This window comes from Crinia signifera, chromosome 8, assembly GCF_055691185.1.
Source record: "Crinia signifera chromosome 8, ASM5569118v1, whole genome shotgun sequence".
NCBI classification, from domain to species: Eukaryota; Metazoa; Chordata; class Amphibia; order Anura; family Myobatrachidae; genus Crinia; species Crinia signifera.
This window is the reverse complement of record NC_139224.1, coordinates 42173298-42190063: the sequence shown is the minus strand read 5'-3', so window position 1 is coordinate 42190063 and position 16766 is coordinate 42173298. Positions and strand designations below refer to the sequence as shown.

The 16766-nt window shown below is 45.7% G+C and overlaps 1 protein-coding gene across 12 annotated transcripts in view; it reads left to right on the top strand.

Annotated features, from left to right (window-relative positions):
- Window positions 1–16766, top strand: part of ERC2 (ELKS/RAB6-interacting/CAST family member 2) — an 875436-nt gene that overhangs the window by 360660 nt on the left and 498010 nt on the right. For all 12 annotated transcript variants that reach the window (XM_083156222.1, XM_083156227.1, XM_083156223.1 and 9 more), the window contains one exon: window positions 15672–15807. In XM_083156222.1, coding sequence (XP_083012348.1) covers window positions 15672–15807 — 136 coding nt within the window. The remainder of the gene's footprint in view (window positions 1–15671; window positions 15808–16766) is intronic.

Below are 16766 nucleotides of genomic sequence, written 5' to 3'. Positions count from 1 at the left end.
TCACTAGGCTATTATGGGGTTGGCATTGCTGATTTGCTATCATCTAGCCACGCAGTTCAGCAGTTTTTACATTTGCCTCATAAATGGCCGAATGTTATACTTGTGAGTGAAGGCTGAGCAATCCTTATTACATTAGCATAAGTGAATGCTGTTTGTAATATTTACACTCCGAAGGGGTATGCAATGCTCCACCGCTATTTCCCACGGGAGAAATAGCGATGGGGCCCTATTCAATGCTGTTTTTACCGACAGTTTTGAAGAGGGATCACAACAGAAAGAGCCCGACTTCATAAGCTGTCGGGCCCGTTCTGCCAATAACGGCCGTGGATTGTCGCGATCCCGCCCGCAGATAGACAATCCGCGGCCGTTTGTGCAGACATGCCCACTTTTCGACGATCGGCAGACGGGACATTGAATCATACCTGCCGATTTGCTGCCGGGCAAAACGTAAACGGGCCAGGATCATGGCTGTCGGGAGGGATCGACAGCCGTGATCCGGGATTGCATGCCCCCCTTAATGCATTAAGGGCCCGATTCAGAGGTTCCTGCAGAAGTGTGGGAATTGCTATTAGATGACTTCTGCACATGCAATCAAACACCTTGTCCAAGACCATTTCTGCACAATTAATGGTTTGAGGCTAACTTACGATATGCAAACATATTGATGACCAGTTATATCAGCAAAGGGTCAAGATCAATGCGTCTGCTTTTCCAAGCAAGACCCCACTAAGCAGCAGCATTTGTCTGTAACACCTCAGCATTGTCCAGCAGTGCTTCAGCGATGTCTCTCACTTTACTGCATATCGCTGGCCCGGCATCATATCAGCTGTGCCTCTCATCATATTGCAAAAATAAAACGGTTTACAGAAAAAAAGGCAAAAATGTGCTTTGCATGGTGTTATTAATTGATGAGCTATTTATTTAGTGTCCTCTGCTGATGCAGGTATGTGTATGTACCATGTACTTGTCCACTATTGTAATTAACTGTAAGTCACTGTTTTGCTTATTTGTAATAATAATAGTAACTGATGAGCTATACTTGCCATTATCATGGCTGCCCCCAGGTTGGCTCAATGGTGGGGGGGTGGCATATCAGGCAGGTGGTCGAGATGTTATCAGTTGTCCAGACCGCCCATTTTCGTTTATTAAGTGGGAGGCTGCGGACAGGTTGCGTCCAGCTCCGGGAGACTTGCCCACTCTTCCATGGGCATCTCCCTTTTTTTTTTTTTTTAATGGATCCTCTTGTTTGTTCCAGGAGAGTAGGCAAATATGTGATTGGCTCCATTTTGGGAAGGGGCGATGGGTGTATAATTAACAATGGCCAAGTATGAAGAGGGATAGACTTTGTCAGTGATGAGGGATACTATGCAGCGCTGGTGCAAGGTTTCTAGGTGACCTAGGCAAAGCATCATCCAGCATGTCCCTGCTCCTCCAATACCCTCTAATCAGCCCCTCACTCACACACTTTGCTTATTATATATATTATTACACCTAGTAACATGGCTGCACATGTACATACGTGATTCGGCTATGCTGTCACACAGGGCCGCCATCAGGGGGGAACTATTGGGACTACAGTCCTGGGCCCTGACAGAACAGGGGGCCCCCCACTGACTCCTGCAGCCAAACACAGATACATACAGTAGCAGCCGCAGTATGGATAGACGTGCTGGTGACTACCATGCATTGGTGATCCCTGGGGACAAAGGGGCCCCTGGCAGCGGAACAGCAGCTGCCTACACTTTGCCCCCTAGGCTGCTGGAACTTGAACTGGAAGTAAGACAGCAGCAGAGCTGCCTAATGGTAACTCTGGCGCTGAGCGCTGGCCCTCACCATTGCATTCACCCTGTAATATCAGGGCCCGATTAAGCATGTCATGGGCCTGGAGATAATGTTCAGTTTGCCTATTGAGAAAAGTGGGGGAGGTTAGGCCACTGCCATGTAGGCATGTATAACTCATACACTATAAGCACCAAATGAAATTTGCATACTTTTGATTTATGGCCAACTGGTTGGGCCTATTTTTATGTGGCGGCCTGGAGCTACAGCTCCATATGCCCCGTTGCCCCTGGATGCACATGTTCCGTGGCAGTGTGGTGATGTCACTTTCAAGCTGGCTCGGTTTTCCTTATCTCAGGCTCTGGTGGGTGAACAGTTGACACTGCACTGACACTACAGGTGACACTAACTCTGCACTGACACTACAGGTGTCACTGACTCTGCACTGACACTACAGGTGACACTGACTCTGCACTGACATTGCAGATGACACTGCACACTGACACTACAGGTGACACTGACTCCACTGACACTACAGGTGACACTGACTCTGCACTGAGACTACAGGTGACACTGACTCTGCACTGACACTACAGGTGACACTGACTCTGCACTGAGACTACAGGTGACACTGACTCTGCACTGACACTGCAGATGACACTGCACACTGACACTACAGGTGACACTGACTCCACTGACACTGCACATGCAAGTTTAATAAGCTGTTAGCTAATGAGCAAGTGGCCATACGTGCAATGGGTATTGATCATTAGGGCGACAAGAGAATGGTCGACAAGCATTCTGTCGGCATGGGCAAGGTTGACAGTCAAAAAGTTGACGGGGTTTTTCACAGTTTTTTTACCTGAATTTCTACACAGTTGACATGGTAGCAACGCGGGTGCTCGCCATGCTTCAGGCACACTATTTAGTTCTCCTAGTACGCCCTAGTGGATGGTAGGGCCTGAAATACTGTGTCGGCTCAAAAAACGGTGAAAACCACCACGTCGACATTTTGACTGTCGACCTTGCCCATGTCGACCAAATGCTTGTGTTGATCTAGTCTCATGTCGACCTAGACCCATGTTGACGATTCTGCATGTCAACCTAATGGTGTAGACCCAATCCTTCTGGACCCAATGCTTGTCGACCTAATGACCGTATCCCGGTGCAATAATGTAGTCTAAGCACAGTTGTTAAAAGTAATGTGCTCCATTCAATCTTTCTTAATTAAAGAACATTGGCAACTTTATTATATCTGCTGCATATTTATTTGTTAATGTAACCATGGAGACAATGGGCCAGTTGCACTAAGCTTCAAAAGTGATAAAATGGAGAGTGATAAACAGCCAGCCAATCAGCTCCTACCTGTCATGTCACAGACTGTGTTTCAGGGATATCCCTGCTTGATCACCTGTGCCTAAGCATGGGTAGCCTTAAACCCTGCACTTTTGATGTGCTTTGAGGACCAGGGTTGGGAACCACTGCACTAAACTCTCATCTCATAATCTCTTCCCACTGTCCAATGGCATTCTGCATTATTTCTTACACTGTGGAGAAGTCACAGTCATTGATAACTTACACCTTACAGGGGCTTACACCTGTAGCTGAATATCCACTACCTCAGTACATGAACCAGGTTGGGGCCATAGCAAGTCCTTTTTAAAATTGTACAACCCTGCCACATACTAGACATCACTGGAGTTGGTGCAGTCGATCTGCTGAGGTGTCATATGCTCTCCTGCAACAAATCAGGTATTGCACTAGTTTCTGTTAGTCTGTCAAACAGGAGACTTGAAAATCAGTTACACATAAAGCACAGCATCCTAAATTAAGTCCTCGAGCACCCAAGCAATCTATGTGGGTAATTCTGACCTGATCGCTGTTGTGCTTATTCGCAAGCCTATGGATTATAATTGTTAATAATAATTATTGTACGACGGCACATGCGTAAGGGTCATAGTGCGCGCGTGCAATGCCAAACAGTGAATAAAAACACTAATACATCAATTCAAAAATTTCCCCACTGTTTGACTAAGAGGAAGATGCCGTTTAGGGGTGGTATCCGGGCATTTTCTGGGAGTGCCAGGAAAAACACAGGCTTGCCCAGGCATTTTCAGGGAGGGTGTGTGACATCATCCTCTGTGTCGCAGAGTTGTGGAAGGGTCAGAGTTCCACACACTTGCACTGACTGGAAAAATCATTCAATGGTGAGTGGGTTGAGAATTGATGTGCAGACCAGCAAGCCATTTGCAAGACATTCATAGACATGCACAAGGCGGGGTTTCACTTGGTCTGGGCGGCGGCTAACTGATCACAGTCATCTGCAAATTCACACAGCAGCGACCAGGTGTGAATCAGGTGCTATGGGGCAGATGTATGAAGCAGTGAAAAGGGAGAAGTGGGCAGTGGTAGTTTTTACCTATGGGCTGCAGCCCCCCTGGGAAAAATCTGCCACAGTGTAAAGCCAGATACAGTCACAGTACTGCACAGGTTTCACTGTGACTGGCAGTGGCTTCTTATTGGAAGTCCGACCTGCCAGTCACCCAAGGCAGTCCCATTGGGAGGAGTTCCCTCCCTTTGGGATGCCTCCTTGGGCTGCTGCTGCGGCAGCCCATAAAAATGAATTTTGCGCATGTGCAATACCGAGGACAATACTGCCCATGCGCCGGACCAGGGACCGTGAATATGCTTCTATGGACTTCTGCCAAAGCAGCCCATAGAGGCTGGGGGCCAACGCATGCGCAGTACCGAAGAAGCTACTGCCCAATGCGCTGGTCACTTGACCACAGCGGGGGTCAGGACTGACAGCGGGGACTGGCAGGCTCCAGCGGCAGGGACCAGCTGGGAACTAGCGCGGGGTCCAGCAGCGGAGAGGGGGAGGGGCCCGGCATTGAAACCGTCCCCCTTCTCCACAGAGGTATGAGCATGCCTGCTTTGATTTTCACCACTTTCAACAAGTCGGGGGGCACACACAAAGCGAATATAACTTGGCACCGCCCCCGTGCCATTAAACTCCGTGATTTGTGGGCTGTGGAGAGGAGCGGGGCTTAAATGACACAAAATGCTGTTACCTCATCATTTTAGCCCCACCCCCTCTCCGCAGACATGCAATTTGTGGTAATTGAATAAGCAGCAGGGTAGGGTGGAGCGGGGCTCTGGCCAGCAAGCGGGAGACTTGCCCACTTTCCCAGGGGGCCGTGAGGCGAACCCGAGTTTGTGAGCCTCCCGCCCATTCCGGGTGGGTAGGCAATCCTGGGTATGCTGGAAGTGAGCCAGAGGAAAAGTTGCCCATGGCAACCACCGCTTCATAAATCGACCCCTATGTTTTAAAGACATCCATGCTTAAGCTCAAATAACTCTTAAGCTCAGTCTGTTTCAATACACCACCCATGCACAAGCTTGTATATGCTAAAAACGTGGACTGTTAGGGTACCTTGAGGACCGAATTTGAGAAAAACTGACATAAAGTATAATTAACAAATGCCACAGGTACAGTACGCTGTATTTACACCACTGTATAAAAGAATATAGCTGTAGCTAGTAAGAATATGTTCATTATGCAACACACAACATCGCAGGTTAAAATGCACTTAAAAAAAAATAAGTGCTAAATGTTCCAGAGATGGCTCTCCGCCTTGTGTAAGTACTTGGGTAAATAAAATCCCAGAAAAGTAGTTTACACTGGCACCATGGCTGGTAATCTGCTATCCTATAAGGAATTGTGGGAAATACATAAAAGGGGCTCTTCTGGCTTAAGTCAATGTAACTACTGCTTATGCAAGCAGCTGACACTGGATATAAATTGGAGTACAGTATTATTACTTCAGCTACCAAGAAAATCCAGGGATGAGAGGATTGGGGGAAATTTGCATTTTAATTTATTTGCCGAAATAAAAAAAGTTACTTTTCTTAAACAAAAAGTTAAGTAATAATATTTACAGTGTAAATGCAGTAAATGTACAGGCAGATATATCTGTGGCATCTGTTATCAGGCTGTGTTCATTACACAGGTATAGGGGGTATGCAATGCTCCGCCGCTATTTGCGACGGGGGAAATTGCAGCTGGTACTTATTCAATGCTGTCTTTTCCGATAGCATTGAAGAGGGATCACGGCAGAACGAGCTTAGATGCTGCCGGGCCCATTTTGTTGATAACAGCTGTGGATTGTCGTGATCCTGGCCTGGATCAACAATTCATGGCTGTTGCGGACACGCCCACTTTTGCTGATCGGGACATTGAATCCGCCTGCCAATTTTCTGTCGGGCAAACCGTAAACGGGCCTGGATCACGGCTGTCGGGAGGGATCGACAGCCATGATCCAGGATTGCATACCCCCCATAATCTGTTAAATGTTCGGTATCCAAAAATACATGGGCCTGATTCAGACCCACCCGCTAAGCAGTGTTCTATCACTGCCTAGCAAGCAGGTAAATGCCACCAGAGGGAGCGAACTCCCGCCCCACTTTGCCGAACGAATGTCTGCGCCTGCATGCAAATGGATGTGTGAACTTACACATCCATTCTCATGGGGCTCTATGGGCGAAAATAACCGACCATCGAATGATTTTTTGCCCGCTCACAGATAAAAGCCAGTCTGAACTGACTGTTATCTGAGCCAGAGATGGACGAAAAGGGGTGGAGCACTTATGTCATGTGACGTCATCCATCCCCTCCAACAGGCATTGGCCTGCCTGCATTCCCAGGGAACGCCCATAAATGTAAGAACAGAAATCCGAAATACTTCTGGTCCCAAGCATTTCAGATATAGGAGACTCAGCCTTTAGCTGTGTAAGCACTCTGCATGATAATACAATGCAGCAGACTTAGGCCGGGTGCACACTAGGACGACCGGCTATCCTGCCAGTTTTTAGAATGAGTTTACTTGACCTCGGACCATGAAAGATTGGGGTATACATTATTTGATGATACCTTGTTCCCCAGGACAGATTAACAATGGGGGAGATGGAGCTGCAGCTCCAGGCCTCCAGATAAAAATAGGCCCATCGTTATGACAGTGTGATGATCACCAGGCAGACACCACACGACCACATGCTTGGCCATAAATCATAAATATTACAAATGCACTCCTATGTTACACATGTATGCAATTTTGGGACTTGTATATATTTATGGAGACATTGGGGCTTATAGTGTATGGGTTCTACATGCCTATATGGCATTGGCCTCACCTCCTCCACTTCTCACAATAGGCCCTTGAACATTTTTATTTCCAGGCCGATAATGGCTCTTAATCCAGTAAGTGGCAAATGTGTTAGCTTGATAGGCCCTGTCTATTTGATAATGAATTTCCTATTACATATTTAAGGAGCCATTAAGGCTGCATGTGGTGGTGGGTTCCCCCATGGATCTGGACACACCCACACAGAACTGTTCACAACCACATAGCATTGGATGGTGTATTGGTTAGCATTACTACCTCACAGCACTGAGGTCATGTGTTCCATAACCACCGTGGTCTTAACTGTGTAGAGTTTGTGTATTCTTCAGATGCTTGCGTGGGTTTCCTCCGGGTACTCCAGTTTCCTCCCACAACCCAAAATTATACTGGTAGGTTAATATTAGGTTTCCCTTTAAAATGTACCCCTATTGTTTATGTACATGGGGAGACTAGATGAGTGGTACTTATCTGCCGTCAAATTCATGTTTATTAAACCACAATTAAGTAATATATACGTTTAGTTATAAAATCTGAAGGTTTACTGCTCATTTGAAAGCTAAGTTATGTTCTCTAGTGTTACACCATGACGGAGTGATTTTTATTTTCTCCCTTCTCTGTCTCAATATATGTGACACCAGTTAAATATAATTTGTACACAAAAATATGTATTTTGGGTTGATATTTGATTAAGTATAATGGCAGGGTTGAAACTAGGATTCCTGGTGCCCGGAGCAAGGCAGTAATTTGGTGCCCCCCACAAATTATTATTATTTTTTTATATATCATAAGCTTCTCCCAAGAGTAGTGAATGATGGTGTTGGGCTGTGCTGGGATCTTCCCCCACCCCGGTGCTAAAAGTGCGTATGTCACTGCAAGCTTGCTCACCTGGCTCTCTCCCATCGATGGCGGTCCGGTCCCTCCCACTCCGGGGTTCTCCAGCTCGCGATCCGCGGCGCCTTGCTCCTGCAGCGCCCATTTTACGTGACCCCCTAGACACCCCCCTCCCCCCCCCCCAGTAATGGCCCTGATAATAGCAGCTTACACATAATATAGGAACTATGCAGAAAAATTGGCTTCTCTGTTAAAATTGACCAATTCTCATGTGTTTCCTAAACGTTTCTAGAACAATACAGTAAAATAAACCCTATTTTTATATCAAGCATACATATTTTGCCTTTAATGGAACTAATGCTTACGGAACCTATGGCATTTTACGTGTATTTGTTCCATCTCCCTGTGTATGTACACATCAGCCGTGGTCTTGACAAAGGCCGGCAGCGGCAAGAGGTCCTCGGAGAAAAATAAATAAGGATAAAAGGCAGAAGATTGGAGGAAAAACAGACCCCAGCAGCCGAAGACAAACACTCTAATCAAGTAAAATAAACAGTCTTTCCTATTCCGTATTCTGCTGGAATTATCCGCAAATGCAATAGATAAATTAGACAGATGGGAGTTCTATGGACAGGCCTTTTAAATGCTCCTTTCTTCAAGTATGTGCTATGATGATTGCATATTCTTTCATTTGACACATCACAAGAAATCACCCAGTTCCGAGTCTTTTAAAAAGGCTTGTGCACGCCAATGATGTAATGCTGATGCAGCACAGGCCCTTTGTCATTTGAGCAGCCCTGTGAATGGTGGGACACATGTCACCTCTTTAGGGAAGAGAAGAGCCATTTGTGGGGTACTTGTACACCCCATGCCTTGCCTAAGTTGCATGACACCTGTTGGGTTTGTCATATTAACATGCATTGACCTCCCGCACCATTCCCAATCAGACTGATTCTGCACACTTGTTACAGTGCAGGTTATTTCCTGACCATCCCAGTCTGACTGTGACCAGTAGGAGCCTGACAGTGGAGACCCATACTTGCCTATCTTAAGTGTCCTGGGAGCAGGGCCGGTGCGAGGCACCGGAGCGCCCCAGGCAAGTCGGGGTGGGGGCGCCCTGGTGCCCGGGGGGTACCTGTGTTATAAAGCTGGCGGATGGCACTGTTCATATAGCTGTCGGCGTCCATGCAGGTGCTGGAGCGGGCAGGGGTGTCGTCCGTGCCACGGGGGTACCTGCGGCGCTGTCACTGGGTATAAAGCTGCTGGCGGCGGGGTCGGGTCCCTGCAGTGAATAGAGAATAACAAGCGCTATGCGCGCGCGGCGGTGCAGGAAGCGTTTCTGATTTTGAAAACACTTGCCGCACGCTTATAGGCTGAATCTCAGCCAATCAGCGAGCGGCAAGTGTTTTCAAACCCAGAAGCGTTTCCCGCGCCGCCGCACGCATAGCGCTTGTTATTCTATATTCACTGCAGGGACCTGACCCCGCCGCCAGCAGCTTTATACCAAGTGACAGCGCCGCAGGTACCCCTGCGGCACGGACGACACCCCTGCCCGCTCCAGAACCTGCATGGACGCCGACAGCTATATGAACAGTGCCCTAACCCTCCATGCTGGGGGTGAGGGGCGAACTGCCGCCCTCCAGGTGCCGGCTCCCTAGGCAAATGCCTAGAGCTGCCTAGTGGTGGCGCCGGCCCTGCCTGGGAGAGGCCCAGAGAAGAGACTCTCTACAGCAGGGGTAGGGCTTGCCACCATTAAGCCCCGCCCCTGTTCCGGTAAATGCCGTGATTTGTGGCTCTTTGTGGGAGAGGGTGGTACTAAATGATGCAAATTGCATCATTTTAGCCCACCCCCTTCTCATAGAGCCACAAATGCCAGTATTTGGCCGGCAGAGGGAGGGGGTTTGGGGGGCCAATGCACAGCCCTGCTAAATGCCAGAGGTTTGCCCACCCTTTAGGGAGACCCGATTTTCCGAGGAGTGGAAAATTGTTCCACTGCTAGCACCAGACATGAAATTCCACGTGTCTATTCCGTAAATACGTAAATAAGTCACAATCGGCAGATAGACTATTGGTTTGTAAATTATGTATTGCAGACCCCCTCCAAGATGACGTACAAAAAAATGCTCCATTTCATTTTACTTTGGTTGGATTAAATAATTAAGAACTATTGTGTATTTAATCTTCGTTATATAATTCTGTCTACAAAACTGCAATTGCTGAATAAGTGATATGAGCATTTTCATTTGGGTGTATTATATTGGCGCCCATTGATATAAAATTGCCTTATAGTGGCCCTGTCGTGCTGTCAATTTCAGTTCTTGTCAGAATTTGTACAGATGGTTTATAAATCGGTGGTTTTAACTTTGGTGTTTGAAACTACAGCACCAATATTCAATGCAAAACCAGGCATTTTTTCAAGTTTAATGTTATTGATGTTTTAAATCTCATGTGTAGAACCATTAGCAATTAGCAACTTGTTCCCTCTTTAAGACAGAGAGAACCAAGCCCCGGCTTCTATCTGAAAGTGGTATTAGTAAATATATATCTTGACATGGCAATGCTCAATATTACGGTTTTTCAGCCAGGAGGGATCAACTTTCTGTCTGTCAAGGAACTCTGTTGTGTGGTTCCAGAGTGGTAATACCGCCCAAACTGAGACAAAGAGTGTTGGAAAATTTACATGAGGGGCATCTGGGCACAGTAAAAATGAAGAGTCTTGCTAGAAGCTATGTGTGGTGGCCAGGAATCGATGGGCAAATCGAAACATTGACAAAAGGATGTGAAGGGTGTCAAGGAGTTCAAAATTCACCATCCACAGCCCCACTGCACCCCTGGGAATGGCCATCATCTCCATGGCAGCGGGTACATATCGACTTTGCTGGTCCATTCATGAATTGTATGTTTCTTATTGCAGTGGACGCTCATTCAAAATGGCCAGAGGTAATAAATATGAAATCCACTACGTCTGAGAAAACAATTGCTGTTCTGCGAACCATCTTTGCCAGAAATGGTCTACCAGAGCAAGTATGCAGCGACAATGGACCACAATTCGTGTCGCATGAATTCAAAAAGTTCATGCGAGATAATGGCATTAGACATTTCACATCAGCTCCACACCATCCAGCCACTAATGGTTTGGCTGAAAGATTTGTACAAACATTCAAAAAGGCTATCAAGTCCGCACACCAGGAACATCTGCCTTTACAACATAAGATTGACAACTTCCTTTTCATATATCGTAGAACTGAGCACTCTACTACTGGTCAACCGCCTGCTGTGCTGTTTATGCAGCGAAACTTGCGGTCTCAATGGGACTTGATAAAACCAGATGTGAGAAGAAAGGTACAAAACAAACAGTTTCAAACGGTTTACCAGAAACCTACACGATCCTTCGACATTGGCCAAGAGGTGCTTGTCCGTGACTACAGAGGAGACAAATGGCAACCGGGCATAGTTTCTTCAAAATCTGGCCCACTGATGTATGTGATTGAAGTTGGAGGGGAATTGTGGCGTCGACACATTGATCAAATAATTGAGGCCAGGAGGCAGATGACTTGTGAGTCGGAATCTGGACACAGCCAAGCTAGTGATGTAGGGGTTTATGTTTATCCCCATGGGCCTGGTACAGAGACTGTTCCTGACACTGAGGAAAATGTATACCCCTCTGGGTTGACTACAGAGACTGTTCCTATGCCTAGAATGGAGTCACCTGAACAAGAGGTTCCCCTAGTGACAACAACTGACCCTGAACCTTCTGGTGTGACTTCAGTGGAACAGCCTGTCTCTAGGGAATTTAAACATCGTTACCCAGACAGAGTTCGTAAGGCACCCCAAAGGCTTGATTTGTAGCCTTCTGGGGTAACATATACCTTGTGTAGTGCTACATTTACAATTTGTCTGCTTGTATCTAAGTTGGGAGGAGTGTGGTGTATATAGTTTCTATTGCTGTGTAAGTATCCCGTGGAAGGATATAACAGATCTTAATTTCTTGTGTGTAAGTTGGCGTATGAATACCTGTAATGTATGTAGTTCCTGCCCTGCAGTTTATGAGTAAAGAAGCATGCTGAACTTCCTGTGTCCTCCTTCATGAAGGTTTGATATAAAATAAGTTACAGACTTAACAGTTTGTCTCCATACTTTGCTATGAGGGTCATAGCTACATATTAGTAGCACAACACAATAAAATTCTACTGCATATGCTGAAAGGATGTAATGATTAGCATACTGAGCGCTGAGGTCATGGGTTCAAATCCCACCACGGCCCTAACTGTCGGGAGTTTGTATATTCTCCCCGTGCTTGCGTGGGTTTCCTCTGGGTACTCCGGTTTCCTTCTGCACTCCAAAAATATACAGGTAGGTTAATTGGCTCCAAACAAAATTAACCCAAGCGCGAATGGGCATATGCGTACATGTGGTTGGGAATATAGATTGTAAACTCTACTAGGGCAGGGACTGATGTGAATGTTCAACTGTACAACGCTGCGGAATCTGTGTGCGCTATATAAGAAACTGTTAATAAATAAAGGGTGAGGTTCCAAATCTAGGGTTATGCTGCTGCTCTCAATTAAAGACTTCCCGGCAGTTTTTTACTCCAGAAGACGCACCAGGAATGTTACCCAGGACTTGAACTGATGAAATACTGATTGAGTCTGAGGATAGCAGCATTTGTAATAGGCAGACTCCTCTTCTGTTTAAAACCACATGTATATTTTCATTGCAATAAAATGTATACACTTAGCTTCCACTTTCTACAATGTTTGAGAGGAATGGTCAGTTTAAATGACAACATTAAAGTTGGAGATCAGATACAGCAAATAATGCCATCCATTATTATATGCCTGAGAATCTCTGTATACTGTATGGAACTCTTTGTAGCATTGTGCATATTTCCACATTGGGTGCCTTAGTGTAAGGTGAATACACATTCTGTAACTAGTCATATATTGTACACGCATTCCCTTAATCTCAAAGAAACAATACCCTCCTTTAATTACAGTTACATATGTTCTTTAGCTCTTAATACAGCAAGTATATATATATAATAAATATTCCAGGCACCTTTTTTTTTTTTTTTAAATTGTGCACCCCATCAGATTACGATCTTCTGTGCTTGTGGCTCGTGTGGATGCGAGTGCGGACAACCCAGTGCTGGGCTGCAGTCGCAGGGGAACCCAGGTCTAACTACCTGTCTCTCCCTGACACTCTCTCTCTCTCTCTCACTCCCTGTCTCTCCTTGGCACACTCTCTCTCTCACACTCCCTGTCTCTCCCTGACACACACACACACACTCTCATTCACTCCCTGTCTCTACCTGACACTCTCTCTCTCTCACTCCCTGTCTCTCCCTGACACTCTCTCTCACTCCCTGTCTCTCCCTGACACACACACACACTCTCACTCCCTGTCTCTCACTGACACTCTCCCTCTCACTCCCTGTCTCTCTCTGACACTCTCTCTCACTCCCTGTCTCTCCCTGACACACACACACACACACTCTCTCTCTCTTTCTCCCTGTCTCTCACTGACACTCTCTCTCTCTCACTCCCTGTCTCTCCCTGACACACACTCTCTCTCTCCCTCTCACTCCCTGTCTCTCTCTGACTCTCTCTCTCACTCCCTGTCTCTCCCTGATAAACTCTCTCTCTCAATCCCCGTCTCTCCCTGACACACTCTCTCACTCCCTGTCTCTCCCTGACACACTCTCTCACACTCCCTGTTTCTACCTGACACACTCTCTCTCACACTCCCTGTCTCCCCCTGACACACTCTCTCTCTCTCACTCCCTGTCTCTCCCTGACCCACGCTCTCTCACTCACTCTCTGTCTCTCTTTCTCACTCCCTGTCTCTCCCCCTTTTCTTCCTCTCTTTCTACAACACTGTCTTGTCTCTTACCCCCTGGCATAAATTAGACCTTCATTTTTAACCCCTGTGCTACCAACCACCCCCAGTACTGGCACCCTAGCCTGCAGCCTAATCAGCCTATTGGTTAATCAGGCACTCGCCAAAGATGACTGAAGACTATGATAGCATCTACAGTATTTTTATAAGTAATAGTTAATGAAGGTGCATTAAACAAAATGTATTAAATGTATTAAGTGACTTTGCTCCTTTTGGATTGCTTGTCTTGTACATGCCCTTCGGGAATACATTGAGGTCTAATGTATGTATCCAGGCTGTTAGGGAGAGTATATAATTATGGATAGCAATATTAGTCATGGCATCATTCCCTTGCTGCCCCAAAATCCTTCACCAGTTCTGAAGATATAGTTGTGTTATATGGAAATCCTGAATATTACATATATGTAGTGCCAGATTAAGGTCTAAATGGGCCTGGATCTGAAAATGATCAAGGGCCTATTATGCACATTAATAGGGGTTGTGGCCAGCACCTAATAATGTGGGAGGCGTGACCAGTGTTCTAGAAAAAATGGGAGATGACTGACTGCGCTTAAGCAGTGGTTTGATAGGGTGCCGCTGGGTGTCTGGGGTAAGACTACAAAGGTTACCCTAGTATATAATGGAAATACACAGAAGAAAACACTCCTGTGCGACCCTGCACCATGGATAGTACAAATGACCATATAAGCTTCTTTATATAAATGTAAATTTATTGAATAAAAATGATGTCATAAAAACAGAAATATTCATACAGTTTGTACTCTTAATATAGAATAAAAGGTAGGGGGTGGTGTGACCTAATACCGGTATACAATTTTGGACTTAAATATACATACACACATGAAACCTATAAAAACCCTTAATAGGGTATTTGAGTTTGTAACTGTTCACTTTTTTTGCTCTATATTAAGCAAAGTGGATGATAGCAGCACAAGGCATAAAGTTCCACACTCCTGTGTAATTTTAGGAAGTACTTGTGAGGGGGGGGGGGGGACTTGGAGGAAGATACCGTATGGTGTTCCGTCACTTGTCCTTGGAAAGATGGAGGTGTCTGCCGGCAGACTTCTGGTCCTCTCCTGCCGCTGTGGCTGGATAGTGTGGCGTGCTCGGAGGTCCCGCTCTGAATTAGGCCCAATTTCCTACAAAAAAAAAAAAAGTGGCCCGGAAATCGGGTCCCCCTCCCGGCCCTTCAGGAAGGGAGGCAAGTCTCCCGCATTTTCACCATAGCCCCTGCTCTCCCTCTCCCCACGGTCTAAAACTATGAATTCCGCGGGGAGGGGACGGGGCAAAAATGACGCGATTTGCTTCATTTTAGCCCCTCCCCCCATCCACAGACCCGCAAACTGATGCTGCAGCCTGTCATGGGGGCGGGCTTGGTGACATCAACCCTGCCCCCAAAACGAAGTCTCTTCCCATCCTCCTTTCACTCCTCTCCAGGCTTTTCCCGGAGAGGAGTTACAAAAAGTCGGCAGGTATGCTCTCATTACATTGGTAATCTGGTTGCATGAGAACATGTGCGAACAGGCTATGGTGCACTGTGGTCTAGAGTCCGGCTTGAGCATCTGCTGTTTTCACCAAAGAGAGTCGATTTATGTGAAATTAAATAATTCTGAGGACCAATCACTATATACAGTATAATAGGCTATATCCTCCTCCCGTTTTTTTGAGGTGAAGTACCGCCAGTGACCACTAGAGGCCACTCAAGTGATGAAATTACTCCTTAACAGAAAGTGAAACCAAAATATTATAAGTTACTGTATAAACTTCCTGGATATGAAAAAAAGGAACTGTGGAGACAAAGATTTGCGGTAGGAGCAGATAGGGCCTAAGCCCTCATTTTGATTGGCTTATAACTAGTCACTGATGAACACTAATCACTGGCATTCATTATTTAGGTTTATGATTGAGCGGATGTTATTAAGAGAGAAGTTAAAGGATTATTTTTCTACAATACCCAATTTATTCTTCACTCTTTTCTTGAAGGATAATGAAAGATCAAAACAAGAAAGTTGCCAATTTGAAGCACAATCAACATATAGAGAAGAAAAAGAACACCCAACTTACAGATGACACACGCCGGAGGGATGATAATATGCCAGATAACTCCCAGCATTTACAGGTGTGTTTATTGATTCATGACTATCAGTTACATTGATTCATTTAAGCTGCCTCTTGATGTTGGCTTTTCATGACCATTTTTACAATCTACAGTACTGAGGACAATTTAGTCATGCTATTGGGGCTGGTAACATTTCAACATACAGTATGGAATATTCTTGGCTTTAGTGGTTGCATTTCAGGAAGCATTTGAAAATATGAAGGTTGGGAGAGAGTCTAGTCAAGCAGAGTAGGGGATTCATTGGTGGGCAGCAGCACAGAAGTTTAGGTGGGACTGAGAGGTGATTATCAGGGATGGTTCCCAACCATGGTCCTCAAGTACCCCCATCAGTTCACGTGTTCCATGTCACCTGTGGGTTTTTGAAATGTGACAGTTGGTCTTACACAGGGCACCAGCTGGGTGACCTGGAAAATATGAACTTAGGGTTACTTGAGGACAAGGGTTGGGAACCACTGGTCTAGGAGGTTGTGTGAGAGAGTATTTGGAGATGATGTTGGTGTTGGCTGTGTGGTTGAGAAATTTGTATTGGTTTCTCAAGGCTATTGTATTGTAAGCATACATTTACTAAAGCTTCTAAACAATGAACAGTGATGTTTCCCATAGCAACCAATCAGATTCTATCATTGCAATATAGAAATTAAAGAGTCTGATTTCTGGTTTCTATGGGCAACATTACCACTTTTCGATTGTAAGCGTACAAGCAAGGCCCTAATACATTTTTTACTATCTTTAAATACCCAATTTGTTGTATCACTGTTTTCAATTGTAAAGTGCAACGTAATATGCTGCACTATATAATAAACTGGTAATAAATTAATTAATTAATAGAAGCTTGAATAAATTTAAACCATAGAGTAGTGTGTAAGGTGTGACGGTGAGACAAGAAGATCAGGGTAGGATATTTTGGGGCAGTAGTACAGTATTGGAAAGAGGCAATAAGGAGGCGGAGCTCTGGTGAT